Source organism: Cebidichthys violaceus, unplaced genomic scaffold (assembly GCF_023349555.1).
Source record: "Cebidichthys violaceus isolate CVI_PGR_0920_01 unplaced genomic scaffold, fCebVio1.0.p SCAF_48, whole genome shotgun sequence".
Taxonomy (NCBI): Eukaryota; Metazoa; Chordata; class Actinopteri; order Perciformes; family Stichaeidae; genus Cebidichthys; species Cebidichthys violaceus.
Window position 1 is genome coordinate 369,377 of NW_027176683.1, and position 15,307 is coordinate 384,683.

Sequence of the window (15,307 nt, forward strand, 5' to 3'; positions counted from 1 at the left end):
CATTGAATATAATAATTTTCTCCATATTCCTCCATATTCAGTGTTCAAGGTACCATCTTGTTTGCAAGAGGTCCCAAAAACATATACTCACTGTAGCCTGCTGACAGGAGGAAAATGATTCTTCTATAGAGGTTGAATGTTTTTTGTTGTTGCTGTAAAGTTTGACCGTTTCTGTGAGGATGCAGGGAATGCAGATGCAGAAACTGATGTCAGACACTGTGATGCATGCAGCTTCATTCATGACATTACAGCTGTCTATTGAACAGAACCTTTACTATGACTTTTTTTCAATGTACTATGACTTTTTTTCAGCATACTATACTATGACTGTTTTTTCACTTTTTTCAGCATACTATACTATGACTGTTTTTTCACTTTTTTCAACATACTATACTATGACTGTTTTTTCACTTTTTTCAACATACTATACTATGACTGTTTTTTCACTTTTTTCAACATACTATACTATGACTGTTTTTTCACTTTTTTCAACATACTATACTATGACCGTGGCCGTGGCTAAGTGGAGAGCAGGGCCACTTTCCAATCAGAGGGTTGGTGATTCGATCCTCGGCTCCTCCTCTGCTAGTCTCATGTCAATGTGTCCTTCAGCAAGACACTTAACCCCAACAAACTATTACTATGACTTTTTTCAGACATACTTTTGTATGACTGTTTTTTTCACTTTTCGACATGCTATACTATGACTGATTTCAACATGCTATACTATGACTGATTTCAACATGCTATACTATGACTGATTTCAACATACTGTATTATGACTGATTTCAACATACTATATTATGACTGTTTTTTCCCTTTTTTCGACATGCTATACTGTGACTTTTTTTCCCTTTTTTCGACATGCTATACTGTGACTTTTTTTCCCTTTTTTTGACACACTATACTATGACTGTTTTCACTTTTTTCGACGTCCTATACTATTAATTTTTTTCAACAAGCTATACTATAGCTATACAAAGAGACACACACCAACAGGGAAGAGACTTTAATTACCACAAAGAGACACAACAAGACCACAAAAAGACACAAAGCAACTGCAAAGAGACATACAATGACATCAAAGAGACACAAATTGATTACAAAAAGACAAAAAGAACGTCAAGAAAAGAACAAAACAATTACAATGAGACACAATGCAACCACAAAGACACACAAAAGGACTACGAAGAGACACGAAGCAACTACAAAGACACACAAAATGACGATGAAAAGACACGAAGCAACTACATAAAGACAAAAAAGTCTTACAAAGATACACAAACTGATTACAAAAAGCGGGTAAAACAACCACATATGCAAAGCACTTCATGAAAAGAACAAAACAATTACAAAGAGACACAAAACAACTACAAAACAACTACAAAGAGACACAAAACAACCACAAAGAGACACAAAACAACTACAAAGATGTATTAGATCGGCTAATGTTACCAACTATATAGCAATACTATGATGTAGCTACACAGGCCCCTAACAGCCAAAAGGTCATGTAAAACCAAATGTATCACATAATTCAAAGAAAAGATATATAAAGATATTGTAATATAAAATTCTCTACTTTACAGGAAGTGTTATTTTGAAAAGGTCTCTTCTGCGTTTTAAAGTGGAAGCTGAACTATATTTACGCCTGAGGAAAGGAAACAGATGAAGGTTTTGCTTCCTGTTAGAGTAGATGTTAACTTACTGAATGAAAGAAACACAACTAAAACTGGACAAACATCGTGGGTGATGGTGGTTTCCCAACAGATGCGTTGTTCACCGCGAACCTCTCAAATGTCATGAAGCTCACGTTGCTAATAAAGTTCAACAGCATAGTGTCTTTAATAAGAAAGAGAAAAGTGCTGAAAATATATTTCATACATACGTATCTTGTTCAAAAACTGCCATAAAAACAAAGTAAAAAGGTAGAAAACAACACAAAATATTGGCTAATAGAGTGTTTCAGGTTATTAGTCTTGTGACCTTTAAGCACAATAACTAGTTCTAATTAGTTAACCACCAACTTTAGCTTGTGAAACAGTTGCATTATGGAATGTGCAGTATCCAGTGTTTACAGAGTAAAAGTGAGGATACCTCGGCCTCTTCAGCTTCAATTGTTCCCACTTAAATTTAAAAGAAATCAGTCAAATAGTTAAAGTAATAGTTGTTATATCAAACCCAGCTTTCTTCAGAGTAAACATGAAATGGATAAAATCACAAACAGGTGGGTTTTTTCTCATCTTTACAGTCACTAAGTGCTGCTTACTTCATCCTTTGTCTTTGTGCTGACTCAAAATGAATAAATCTGTCAAACGAATTTCACCTCCTGAGAATTTCCTCACATTTCACTTTTGTAGAATTGAAACTCCTGAAGCCACACTTCAGATGGAGTTCCCCGATAAAATAAATCGGAGATATGCTGACTCACATTATTCATGTTCAGAAGAACCTAAAACACACAGATTAAAATAATGTTTTTGTTTTAATTGTCGCAAATTTATCGTAAACTTAATCGCGATCAAAGGTGAGTCACATAAATGCTCAAAAAGCTTCTTTCACATGTTTATTAAAGGGAAACAAAATGAAGATAGAGGGCGGACATGTAGCACGTCTGCAGAGTGAAGACAATATTTCATCTTAACGTCTGTGAGCATTAACAAACAACACCAGGAACAAAAAGATTAGCTTATAACAGACACCCGCCAACACGTGCTCTTCTAGATGCAAATCCAATCTCACAACAAACTCTTTCATTGGCTCTAAAATAAAAACTCTCACATCAAGACATGACGTCTCGTGGAAACACGAGATCTCACTTATTTAAAACATTTCTTTACAAACTTTTCAGTCTTTTTTGTTTTTATAAAACAAAAGCAAAACTCCTCTGTTGATCCTTCAGTTTCCAATATTCCATTTTTCATATATAGATGTATTTTCATACATTTGATCAAAGGAGAGGTTCTCCATCAACAAAACGAAGCAGACAGAAGCAGACTATGAAGACGTCACTGAGGGCTTTCCCCCCCGATGAGTCGATATAAATATCACACACTATGTAATCCCGTTTTCACTTCTGTTTTTTTTTTTTTTTATTTTAAAGGCCACCACGACTCGCTTCCTCAACATACGGAAAGCAAAAAACTGCTTTGTCTCTCAGTCGAGATGGAGGCGCAGATTAGAAAAAGGAGCATTTATTCAACTTGTATCGTGCTTAACTTTAGTGGAGCATAAAATATCAGGAGTGAAACTATCTGCTGGTTCAGAATGAGACCAAGCCGTTCTATGGATGTGCAGTTTTGGAGCCAAAATGTGGCCTTTTTAGAGCAGAATAACACAGTTATAATGACAACGTTTAGCAGTATGCCTTCATCTCTTCATCTCTTTCTTTCTCTTGTGCTTCCTCGCTCCACATACTATATGCTTTCCAGTCCGCTTTACATTTCTTCTTCTTTCCCTCTTGGACATTCTTTTCTCTCTCTGCTCCGAACAGTCGATCCAATTTTTGTCGTAGGAACCCCAATTTGATCCGTACTTCCAATTGTTTGGCCGTCTGATTGTCTTTGTCCCACATGTGTATTTTGTTACTGGAGGTAAGACCTTGGCATCGGGCTGCTCGGCCTCATTATATGACTTTCTATCATTTCCAAATGTTTCACCTTCATTTTATTTTTTTCACATCTTTCTCTTTCTTCCCTAGCTCTGTGTGTAATCTCTCTATGAACCTCCCACAGGGAGAAAAAAAAAAAAACACTCGTCTACCCATCAGATGTTGGCAACTCACTTTCCCATATTTGTTTTTCATGAACATGACATTGGGCCCATCAGGCGGAGGTACCTTCTCTCTCTCTCTCTCTCTCTCTCTCTCTCCCTCTCTCCCTCTCTCACCCGTATTACGTTTCATTCTTTATATGGAACTGACGCGTTATTTCCTTTTAAACACAGTCGTCACCGTGAGTTTCTAGATTCGTTTCTGGTACACTTTGAATAAAAGACGTTGCTCTAGAATCCCAGTCCAAGGCTTCTCTTCTAGACAACAATCATCCTTTACGGACTCTTAGTCTCTCAGGTCAAAGGACTTCCGTGTTTAACGTCTACCCTCAAGATATTCAAACCTTTCAGGTATTCAATGTGGCTGTCAAACACTCACCCTCGTCTTCCAGCAACCCAAATGTCACTGCTCAGAAAAACGCGGAGACACGAGTTTAACCAACATCCACAATAAGCAATAAAACACAATAAAAAAAACCAATCTGAACAATAAAAGACAGATCTGTACAGTCTCACGATATGGTCTTCCTGGATCAATTTTCTAACTATCACTTTTAACACGTTCGTAACACATGTGTTCAAGGACCGTCGGAAAGATGAAAATCTGACGATAATGTTTTTTACCGATTGTTTTAAAAAAAACTCCCGCCAACGGGTTGAGGGGTTCAGAGAGAAGTCAGTCAATTGTTTAAAAAAAAAAAAATGTAATCACCGCAACCACTCGAGGTCTTTGAGCGTGAAGTCATAAATGACCATAACAAATATTGGACTTATTGGTCCAGCGGTTCATGTACAGAAAGTTGTTTCACATTTCACAGGTTTGGGAAAGAACGAGGACAGAGATCCTCTAGCACCTATTCACTCACAAAGTATAATCCATCCACCTTGACCATCGGTGGTTCAGCCTCTTGCCCATGGGACACTTCCACAGGTGGACAGGAGGAGCCCGATGGGAATCGAACCACCGTCCTTTCGTCACCCGGTCAAAACTCCTCAAAACTCCTCGTCAAAACTCCCCACCCACCCCCACCCCCCACCGGGGGCCAACGGCAGCTTCTGTCCGGCCGCCGGGAGATCCCGCTCCGTGTCCACATTTTGTTTTAGCTTCTGATGAGTTTTCCACGCGTTGGTCCTTGAGAGGTTTTTTAATATTAGTAATATTAGGGGAAGTCTGTGATGTCCAATTGAAGGCTATTATTATCAGTGTCAAAACTGGAATTTTTCTTAAATCATAGTGATGTTTGAGATGTGGTACAAATGAGGACACGCTGAGAAGCAGCTTTGTGGCGTCTTCACGGTTCGTCTGCTCGTCTTCTTTCTGCAACACCCGTTAAACGTAGACGTGCTTCATCGCGGCTGTTTTGGACACTTTAGGACCCAACGTATAAATCGACTGTAAGTCCTTTTTGTCGAGCGGTTTGAGCGATGCGTCCAGTAACGTTTCTTTTTTCGGTGTCCTGTTTTTGTCTCTGATGATATTCTTTAAATTGCCCTGTGGTGGAGAGAAGCAAAAAACAAACATACATTTAAATGAGGAACGAAAAGGGTCAAAGCAGTAAACTGGGTTGCTTGTGTCACTGTGAAACCATGTGAATGATTTTTTTTTTCTCCAGGGTCAGACTCACGTAGCTAATGAGGAAGATCACGAGGGCAAGCATCAGCACAATTGTGGCGAAAACAACCAAGTAAGTGTCTGTCACAAGGCTTTCTGTGGGGCCGGCGGCGGGACAATCTGAAAACGAAAACAGAAAGTCAAGTTACTCGAGTTCAAAACCTGCATTAATGACCTGATAATAAGATAAGATGAGCAAAAGGAATACAATGATAAAAAGGAAACAAGATAAGAACAGAAATGTCCATGATGAATAACTGCACCCATAGTTTTATACACACACACACACACACACACACACACACACACACACACACACACGGTGTGAAGCATATTGCAATGATTTTTAAATCGGGGGCCTGATTAAGAAACTAAATAAAAGAAACTAGCGCCATCATCAGGCTAACATTTTAAACTTTGATTTTCTTGTCGACCAAATATCTGCAGAGCACAGCTGTGTTTACTGCTAAATAGCTAAAGTTAGCATGCTAACGCGCCACAATACCCGCTAACATCAGCGTGTGTGACTGTTAGCATGCTAATGGTAGCATTTAGCTCAAAAGTCTCACAGAGCTGCTGTCATGGCTGCAGACTTGTTTCACTAGAAGAGGCTAAGAACTTAATCTGACTTTGGGTTTTGGTGGGAATTTAAAATGAAAAGTTATCGATTTAGTTGGAAGTTATTGATGTCTTAAAAAGCAGGTGTGCACGACAGGTGCTTCACCCAATCAGAGCTCGGGAGTCAGAGATCCTTGTTTTTCTAAAGCAGATGCAAATGTGATGTTTGTCGACTGGAAGTTCCCCGACTCAACTTTCAATAGAGCCCTCAGGGGGTCAGATGTTTTTCACATCAGAGAACTGGGAAAGTTTTGGGTAAATATCCGACTGAGAAACCCACCGGAGGCTCTTACCTCTCAGCTCGAGGAGCACCTGGCCCTCCCGGTTCTGCTCGCCCACGGGCGCCGCCAGGTGACACGTGTACGAGCCGACGTCGCCGCAGGTGACGTTGGACAGGACGATGTCGCGAGACTCGTCCAGCAGCTCCACCTCTCGCTGCAAGCCGATGTACCGCCGCGTCGTGCCGTTGGGGAGGTCTTTGGTCAGGAGGCCGTGGAGACGGGACGACGACGGCTCTCCATCCTGCGACATCAGGAAAGAAATGTGTAAATATATAAAGAGGAATAAATAAAAGAATAAATAAGTAAAACAAATATATATATAAAGAGGAATAAATAAAAGAATAAATAAGTAAAAAAAATATATATAAAGAGGAATAAATAAAAGAATAAATAAGTAAAAAAAAAAATATATATATAAAGAGGAATAAATAAAAGAATAAATAAGTTAAAAAATATATATATAAAGAGGAATAAATAAAAGAATAAATGAGTAAAAAAATATATATATAAAGAGGAATAAATAAAAGAATAAATGAGTAAAAAAAAATATATAAAGAGGAATAAATAAAAGAATAAATAAGTAAAAAAAATATATATATAAAGAGGAATAAATAAAAGAATAAATGAGTAAAAAAAAATATATATAAAGAGGAATAAATAAAAGACAAAAATATAAGCTTTAAAAAGCAAAAAAAGTATTTCTTCCAGTAACGGGCGGCAGCAAAAGATAAAAATACTACTAATATCATTATATTGCTAATACTCCTACCACCAGTGATGAAGGCAGTATTCTGATTATTTACTCAAGTACAAGTACCACACTGTAAAAAATACTCCAACACAAGTAAAAGTCCTAAATTAAAAATATTATTTAAAAGTTGTAGATTTCACTTCTCTAGATGTATTATACTTATTTCATTTTAATACAAAAAGATACTTATGAATATAAATGTGCCGTTTGTTTTAAAAGTCTCTTACTTTTCTCTTTTATGTGAATGTTTTATGTTCATAACATTTTGCTGTTTTGTTTTTAAGTCAGTTGCTTTTGTGCTCTTAATGGGACAAAAAACAATAATGGTTAAAAAGACTAAAAAGTATTTTATAAAGTATCTAAAATTGGGTACACATTGAAGAACATTAAAGTTCTCTAACATTTATTTATTAGTGATACAAAAACAGAATAAATTAGAGCTTTGAATGGAGCATTCTGCATAATGAGTACTTTTACTTTAGGTACATTTAGCTGATTATACTTCTGTACTTTTATTTCAGAGACTACTACTACTACTACTTGTTACCTCTGTAACTACTTCCTTTTACTTGAACAATACTGCAAAGAGTGAATTATTGCATACATCATACAATCTATTTCATGTGACGCACATTTGGAGGGAAAAACAAACAGGAAGTGACAGCTGCAGACATTTAAATTGAAATCCAGCCAATGAGACGTGTTTCCCCCTTCGGAAACACGTCAGCTTTGTGTACGTGTACGTTGTAAAACGATGTTTATGTGAAGTAGTTTTTTTCCCCATGAAATAAAGCGCAGTTTTACCTTGTACCACCTCACTGCTCTGTACTCCACACCTGGCTTGTAAGCAGCGGTGCATTCAAGAATACAGTCCGCTCCGAGGACGGAGTGAACCTCCAGCAGAGCCTCGCTGAAAGCCACACCTGAGGAGAACACACAAGAATACGTTACATTTTAGTGTATCATACGTTTATTATAGAGCCTATGATGAACTTAGACACATCTGAGGAGGACACACAGGAATACATGACATTTTAAGTTTATTATAGAGCCTATAATAAACTTAGACACATCTGAGGACGCTCATCACAGTATAGCAGTTCTGTTATTGCGCATATTTTAGATTGCTTTGTCCATTTCGACTGCTTTGCACCACAACAACTAAAGTGAAACTTCCTGGTACGTGAAATAGAAACATTTCACGTACCTTTCTTTTTTAATGAGAATGCTATATAGTAGATTCAAAATGCAATATTTGTAGTAAAGCGCATTATGGCCGACGTTAAATGCAGATGTTGTAAATTAGGATACTTACACAGCGACAGCAGCAGAGCCAGGTTCTTGATATTTGGAGACAGCATGTTGGTGGTGGTGGTGGTGGTGGTGATGTGCAGACGCGTTTTTAAGGGACGCTTATATTGAGCCAACACCGCCCTCGCTGTTTTAAGGAAACAAAACTCTTTACCCGAAGGAGAGGGACTTTCCACAACGCGTGACCGAGAGCGCAGGCGTGGATAATAGAGCTCAACTTTAACTCGCTGCTGAATCAGTGGTTCAATGGTCCCTCATTCCTCTGCGACTGCAATGAAGTCAACTCTTTACCCGACCCTCGTCATTTTAGGTGAGTCCAGTCAGTGATTCTGTACCATTTAAAGTGTTATTATTGTGTTGTGTTTTACGGTGAAAGTCGACTGGTATAACTCCATTGGTCGTGTTGTGGTGGATATAGATACCGTTAACTGCATCGGCGAAAAAGGCAATTAAATGCACCCCCCCCCCAAAAAAATAAAAAATAAATAAAAATTACACGTGCACCAAAAGAGCAAACATGTATGCGGTGTAATTAAAGAAGATCGGCATAAGAGCACGTGAACCCTACTCTAATAGCAGCCAATGACCCCCCCCCCTCCTCCTCCCCTCTTTTACTAACACCAATATGAAAACGAAAATGCAAGATCATTTTAATATAAGCCGAATTGAAGACCGCATCGTGTTGAATCAGGAGACATGTTAATGTTGTGCTTTTGCACTTTTACAACATGGGCTGCAACATGGAATAGATTAAATCGAGTTGTTTTTAAAGGGAAGTCTCGCATGACTCTGCGCGAGAGAGCGAGACGTGACGTGTTTATAGTGTGAAATAGAAAATAAATGGGAGACTGCCGGTGTAGAACGATTATTCGTGTTTAGTTTGTATTAGGTTGTGATTTTTATAGTTTATGACCATTGTTAACGTTTCGTGTAGCTGCTGTTTACACTGTGTCGTCAATGCACCAGCTGCAGCGACGTTTTACTACTTTTTAATACTTTAATGCTACAGTAACATTTTTCTATTTGTTCGCCTCAAGCTTATGCAAACCTCTTAACTATATGTTTATATGTTATTCGGGCAACGTAGTGTTGAGTTTTCATAAGTGTTAAAAGAAAGTAAAAGAAACCTGCGGGGTTCCCCCGGTGCTTTCCTTGCAACGAGAGGTGGTTTCCAGATCCAGGTTCATCATGTTTTATATCCGGGTTTGAAATTCCCACTACGAGGCACGTCCTTGACGCGTTCAAGTCCTTTAATTAATTTGTTTTGAATGAACATGTGTTATCTAATAAGTGTCAGACCTCAGGAGACCCAGAACAAGCCAGCAAGTTCTGGAAGTCAAGAACAAGTATTTCTTCTTTTATGTGCAGATTAAAGAATATAAACGTTTATATTCATTTGAGGGGTTTAGTTTTTGTCCAAATAAAAGTAGATTTTGGTCCACAGGTTATTATCATTTTAATATCCTGAGAGAAATAAATAAAGAAGCGAGGTAGAAAGCGATCAGCTGGTTTAACATGTCAAATAAAACGTTATTTCTTCAGCGTCGGCTGCTCTGGGGTCTGTGATGGAGAGAAGCTCCAACTACTCCTGCTGTGAGAACCCGACAATTGAGTTTGACCAGAACTGTGCGGCCACTTTCAGCACCAATAACAAGGTAAGCGTCTCCCTGCATGCAGAGTGACAATGAGCCAAGTACATCCATTCATATAAAAAAAAAACAAAAAAAAAGCGCCCCAATATCATTGACTCTACATCTGTACACACTGCAGGCAAAACATCATTTCTCAGGTACTTTCAACGAAGAGATTTTGGTCTATTTTATCTTCTTCACATCTTCTTTCAGACTAGAGGAAAGAAAACTTTTATTTTAACACTTTGTTTATTTACGTCTGTAGATTTCTCCTAAATTCACCAAAAGTTACCTTTACATAACGCCTCATTTGCATATTTAAACATAACATTTGAGTAAACTTGTAATAGAATAGCTGCTGGTGTTGGTGTGAGTGATGAAGTGGTGAAGTGTGATGGTGATATCTACTAGTTCATGTTGTGACCCTCTTCACCTGGAGACTCTTCTAAATGTCTGGACTTTAACTAAACGTCTCTTTAAAGGAGCTTTTCTATCAATGGAGTTTTTCTCACACTCTGATCCAGAAATCTCCACTTCAGTAGTTCTGACATCCACCAAACTTCACACCTTCATTCCTCTCTGTGTGCTGAATATATATATATATATATATATATATATATATATATATATTATACTTCAGTAGTTCTGACATCCACCAAACTTCACACCTTCATTCCTCTCTGTGTGCTGAATATATATATATATATATATATATATATATATATATATATATATATTATACTTCAGTAGTTCTGACATCCACCAAACTTCACACCTTCATTCCTCTCTGAGTGCTGAATATATATATATATATATATATATATATATATATATATATATATATATATTATACTTCAGTAGTTCTGACATCCACCAAACTTCACACCTTCATTCCTCTCTGTGTGCTGAAGCTTTCTACAGAGGGGCTTGTTCACACACCACTCACACACTCATTTATGCTACATGTATTAATAAACACATGGAGGACATGGATTTGTTCACCTGTAGCGTCTCCTCTTAAACAGAAACTGTTTTCTTCTTGCAGACTATCGCCGAGTCAGACAGCAATGGCTGCGTCACTCCGTGCAAGAAGATTGAAGCCGGACGGATGACGCTGGATCAGTGTGTCGATTTGAAGATGGTCCTGGTTTACACAGAGGTACGTCACACACACTTTCATATTTAAATTACATTACTTTTTATTTGTAGCGGTAAATATTATCAGTGTTTCAAAACTACTTAGTGACTGTAAAATAAAAAAGAGCAGTTTGCTGTTTTAAGTTCAATAGTACGGAGTCATAGGAGTGACGTAAAATAAAAAACACACTGGCAAATAAATGAGGAAATATGAAGTGAAATAAATAAAAAGAATAAATAAGTCCAAAAAAACATAACAAAATATAAGAAAGTAAGTATAAGTACTTTCATTTATTTTCACATGTGTTTGTTCCTTCATGTTTTTATATTTTTTTACCTTTTTATTTTTATGTAATATCATTTATTTATTTATTTTCCTTCATTTTTTTCAGCTTTTTCTTAAATAATTTAGTCTTAAATTCTTCTTCTTACTTATTAACTAATTGCTACGCGTATTAATCTTCCACTCACACTCCACTCATGCGACATATGCGTGTGTGTGTGTGTGTGTGTGTATGTATATGTGTATATATATATATATATATATATATATATATATATATATATATATATATATATATATATATATATATATATTTAAATAATAAACACAATCGACAAAATGAGTTTATCGCAGCCAGAAGCTGTGAAAACAGCCAGATTTTCAACTTTCCGACACTCCTTGAACACATCATGTGTGGCAAAAGCTTCCGTCAGAAAAAGCAGCCCAGTCAAAGCAATAAACGGTTTCTTTAACTCATTGGATGGTTAGACAATTAACTGACTCAGTTTTTTATATATATATATATATACATTTATTTCCTTATGTATTGTCAGGAGTTGATCGTTACTGAGGAGAAGAGGATCGACCTCCGCAGCCAACCGTGCTCTGGTTCAAACAACAATGCACCTGGAAATCAGGGTGAGTCTCGTTTTATACACCAGCAGGCTGATTATGATGGTTTTTAATGATGTGTTTTGGTCCGAAAGCCTTCATTAAACTCAGTCTAAGTGGCTCAAACACATCCATTCATGAGGCCGATGAACTATCTGAAGTGTTGAAAGCGTAAACAAAGGATGTGGGAGGGAAGTTTTGGGGAAGTCCCCGGATCAGGGAACCTTTTATAGTAACTAACAACGTCAAAACTGCAAAAGACGTGAACGGTGACCTTCTGTACGACGACTATTTAACAAAAATATTTGTATTTATTTGAAAATAGATTTATTTTTTTACCTGCAGCCAAAAAAAGTGAGTTCTCAAAGAGGAAAACTTGCTGCTGGCTGGATATTTATTTGCTTAAATTCATGAAGTTGGATTTGAAAATGTGTCACTCTCTTCGAATAATGATCGAATATTTCCCAGTGATTCACAGTTTGAACGTTGTTGTTGCTTCATGGGTACCGTGTGGTAGATTCTGACCAGTCGGGGAGGTTAACTGTTTTTTAAATTATTTGTATTTTGGCTGCAGGGTCGGTCGGTTCGTTGCTGCTGGTTTTCGGCATCGCTTGGATGTTTGCGATCTGCTGAGTCATCAAAGTTGGTACGATCAAACGCCCGGTGTCTTCGGGGGAACACTGCTAATTCGTGAGCTTCAGGGATTCTTCCATTCGGTGTATTTCTGTGCTTCTGCCTTCCGTCCTCTGCACTTTATTAGTAGGTAGTAATGTTTTAGTGGTAGTGACGTATATATAATGTAAAAAAAATTATTTTATGAAGTGTTTCCCTGTCTCGCCATGCAGAGCCTTGCAGACAGTGTTATGAATGTATTTTTTAAATATATTTTTATTATTTTTCTACCGCGAAAGCTTAAATAATGCACATTAGTTTTTGTATCTTATTGTTCTCTGCATATACAGTGTTTACTGAAAGCCTTCTTGTATGTATTTAAGGAAACATATTAATATAATTGTACGGGTGCTTCTCTCAGGGCTGCATTTACTAAGAAACTCACAAAGAGCTCTTCTTCTGCAAATGAAGAAAATATTAATTTTGTAAAAGTCAGTTATTACACACTAAAGTAGTACGCCATGACTGTGGCATGCACTCACTACCAGAGGACTTAGTAAATACAGCCTCTGATGCCTCATTAACTCAAACTGACCAACCATTATTCCCATTATTTTTTTGAGATTAATAGTTCAAATAGGCAGCACTACGACGGCATATTAGGGTAAAATGTATTATTTTTTACAAAATGACTGAGACGGGTTAACATTCCTGAGATCAAAGCCGTAAATTTATGAGAATTTTTCTTTAAATTTATTCTCTGAGATTAAAAAAATCATACATTTGTGAGAAAAAAATCTGAAATTCTCTAAAATTAAAATCATAAATTGTGAGTTTTTTTTGTGTCAAGGAACCATATCGCAGATCAATTTGAGGTTTTTTTTCGTAAATTTACGACTTTAATCTGAGATATTTGAGGTTTTTTTTCTTGAAATATTTTTCTCTGTATTTCATTTTTATATGAATTAATTCTATTTTTTTTTGTGTGTATATATATATATATATATATATATATATATATATATATATATATATATATACACGGCCCTAATACGCTGTCGTACAGTACTAACTTTTAAAATGGAATTTCTGTTATTAACCCGTACGGTACAAACTGTTTTGGTCAGATCACTCAAGGACAGAAGGAAGTGTTTACATTTAGCTAATAGACACTTAAAAACGTATCCAGGTATTATGGTTAGCTGGCTAACCAACGTGATCTCACGGGAGGCGTATAAATAACACGCCACTCTTTAAGAACATTTTGTGTGTCATGTCACGCGTTTTAAGCTTTTCATGTGTCATTTCATTGCCGACTCGTCACATTACGGTCGCGGTTTTTAAACATGTGGTTAACGTTGTGAACTCAAATGAAACTACGTGGTTATGTTTTAGAAAAAAAAGATCATAGTTTGGGTTAAAATAAGTAAGTTTGTTTCAAGTCAATGGGTGATTTTTTTTTTTTTTTTTTCCCCAAGTTTCCCACGGGACACGGACGGCGGTCTCTGGGGTGAAAGTCGTGTGTTTGTTTTCGTGAAATGACACGTGAAAAGAAAAAAGTGTCGTGATTTGAACTCGCAAAATGACTTTATGCCGTTATTCATACGTCATTCCGTGATGCCAAAATAAATAAGATGGATTTATTGATCCCAGTCAGTGAAAGCTCCAGAAAGTCCGCACACATTCCACATTCCGGTTTACACATTCAGTTTCATCTCTCTGTATTTCGTTGTGAAGAAATAAATGAAGGGAGTCAAATAGGAAGCGCTGACAACTTGAAACACTGTGAAATGCTGCGCTCTCTACATGTCACCGTCACGATTGGTTTGTCAAAGAACTTAACACCCAGTATCGCTCGAGCTGTAGTCTAAATGTACTTGAAGGAACGTCAAAGCAGGAAAGAGCATCTGATTGGAAGCTGAGGTTTTGTTCTCGAATGAATGAACACAAATTAAAGCAGCTTTAAGGCCAGTAAAAGCACAACATGACGAGGGAAATAGTATTTTCATTCGTCTAACTGGTAGTTTCTGAGAGTCTTCGCTCAAAAACCAGATTGGGAAACAGTTGCAAAGATCAAGTATTATTATATATTATTATTTTATTATGTTTGTGACTCTCCATGTTTATCTCAGCTGGAAACCCAAGTAGTGTTTGCCCTTTTTATTTAAAGCTACAGAGCAGACATCGTACACATTATTATTTTATTACATTTTTATCGTATTATTCTATGCATATTGTATGGGTATGTCCGCTCTATTATTATTGAAACAAGCTATTTTATTCTTTAAACTAAACCATGCATTAAGCTAAAACTTTTCTTTACTAAAACTTTACTTTCACAACGCTATATTTTCCAGTATCTACTACATTTGTACCATTTCCATCTTAAACACTTAAAGATAGTTCGGAATGTCAAATTAATTTGAGATTATTTTGTATCTTCACAAAATGTCCAATTCAATATCTGACTTTCTGAGTTCTCTTATTTTTTCTTTACACTTATAATTGAAACTCTTCATATGTAGCTGCACAATATGCAGAATTTATTAAATAACCAACATCGTGGCTTACATCAATTTACTAAAACTACTTTTATTGTTACATTAATATTTTAAAATATTGTATGTCCTGTATGTCAAAGACTGTTTTTAATTTAAGAATTGAATCTCTGATGACGCTCTTTCCTGC

At 36.7% G+C, this 15,307-nt stretch overlaps 1 protein-coding gene across 1 annotated transcript; it reads right to left on the minus strand.

Moving 5' to 3' along the window:
• Window positions 1-994: 994 nt before the first annotated feature.
• On the minus strand, window positions 995-8,487 carry cd83 (CD83 molecule). The gene is made up of 5 exons (XM_068729916.1): window positions 8,349-8,487; window positions 7,838-7,956; window positions 6,295-6,523; window positions 5,397-5,503; window positions 995-5,263 (listed from the first exon to the last, which is right to left on the minus strand). The coding sequence occupies exons 1-5, from the start codon at window positions 8,392-8,394 to the stop codon at window positions 5,102-5,104; spliced, it is 663 nt and encodes a 220-aa protein (XP_068586017.1). The 5' UTR covers window positions 8,395-8,487; the 3' UTR covers window positions 995-5,101.
• Window positions 8,488-15,307: the final 6,820 nt, after the last annotated feature.

Coding starts and splice junctions, on each gene's coding strand:
- cd83 (XM_068729916.1), bottom strand. CDS start 8,394: ATGCTGTCTCCAAATATCAAGAACCTGGCTCTGCTGCTGTCGCTGT. Junction 7,957..8,348: donor GGCTCTGCTGCTGTCGCTGT/GTAAGTATCCTA, acceptor TGTTCTCCTCAG/GTGTGGCTTTCAGCGAGGCT. Junction 5,264..5,396: donor TGATCTTCCTCATTAGCTAC/GTGAGTCTGACC, acceptor TCTCCACCACAG/GGCAATTTAAAGAATATCAT.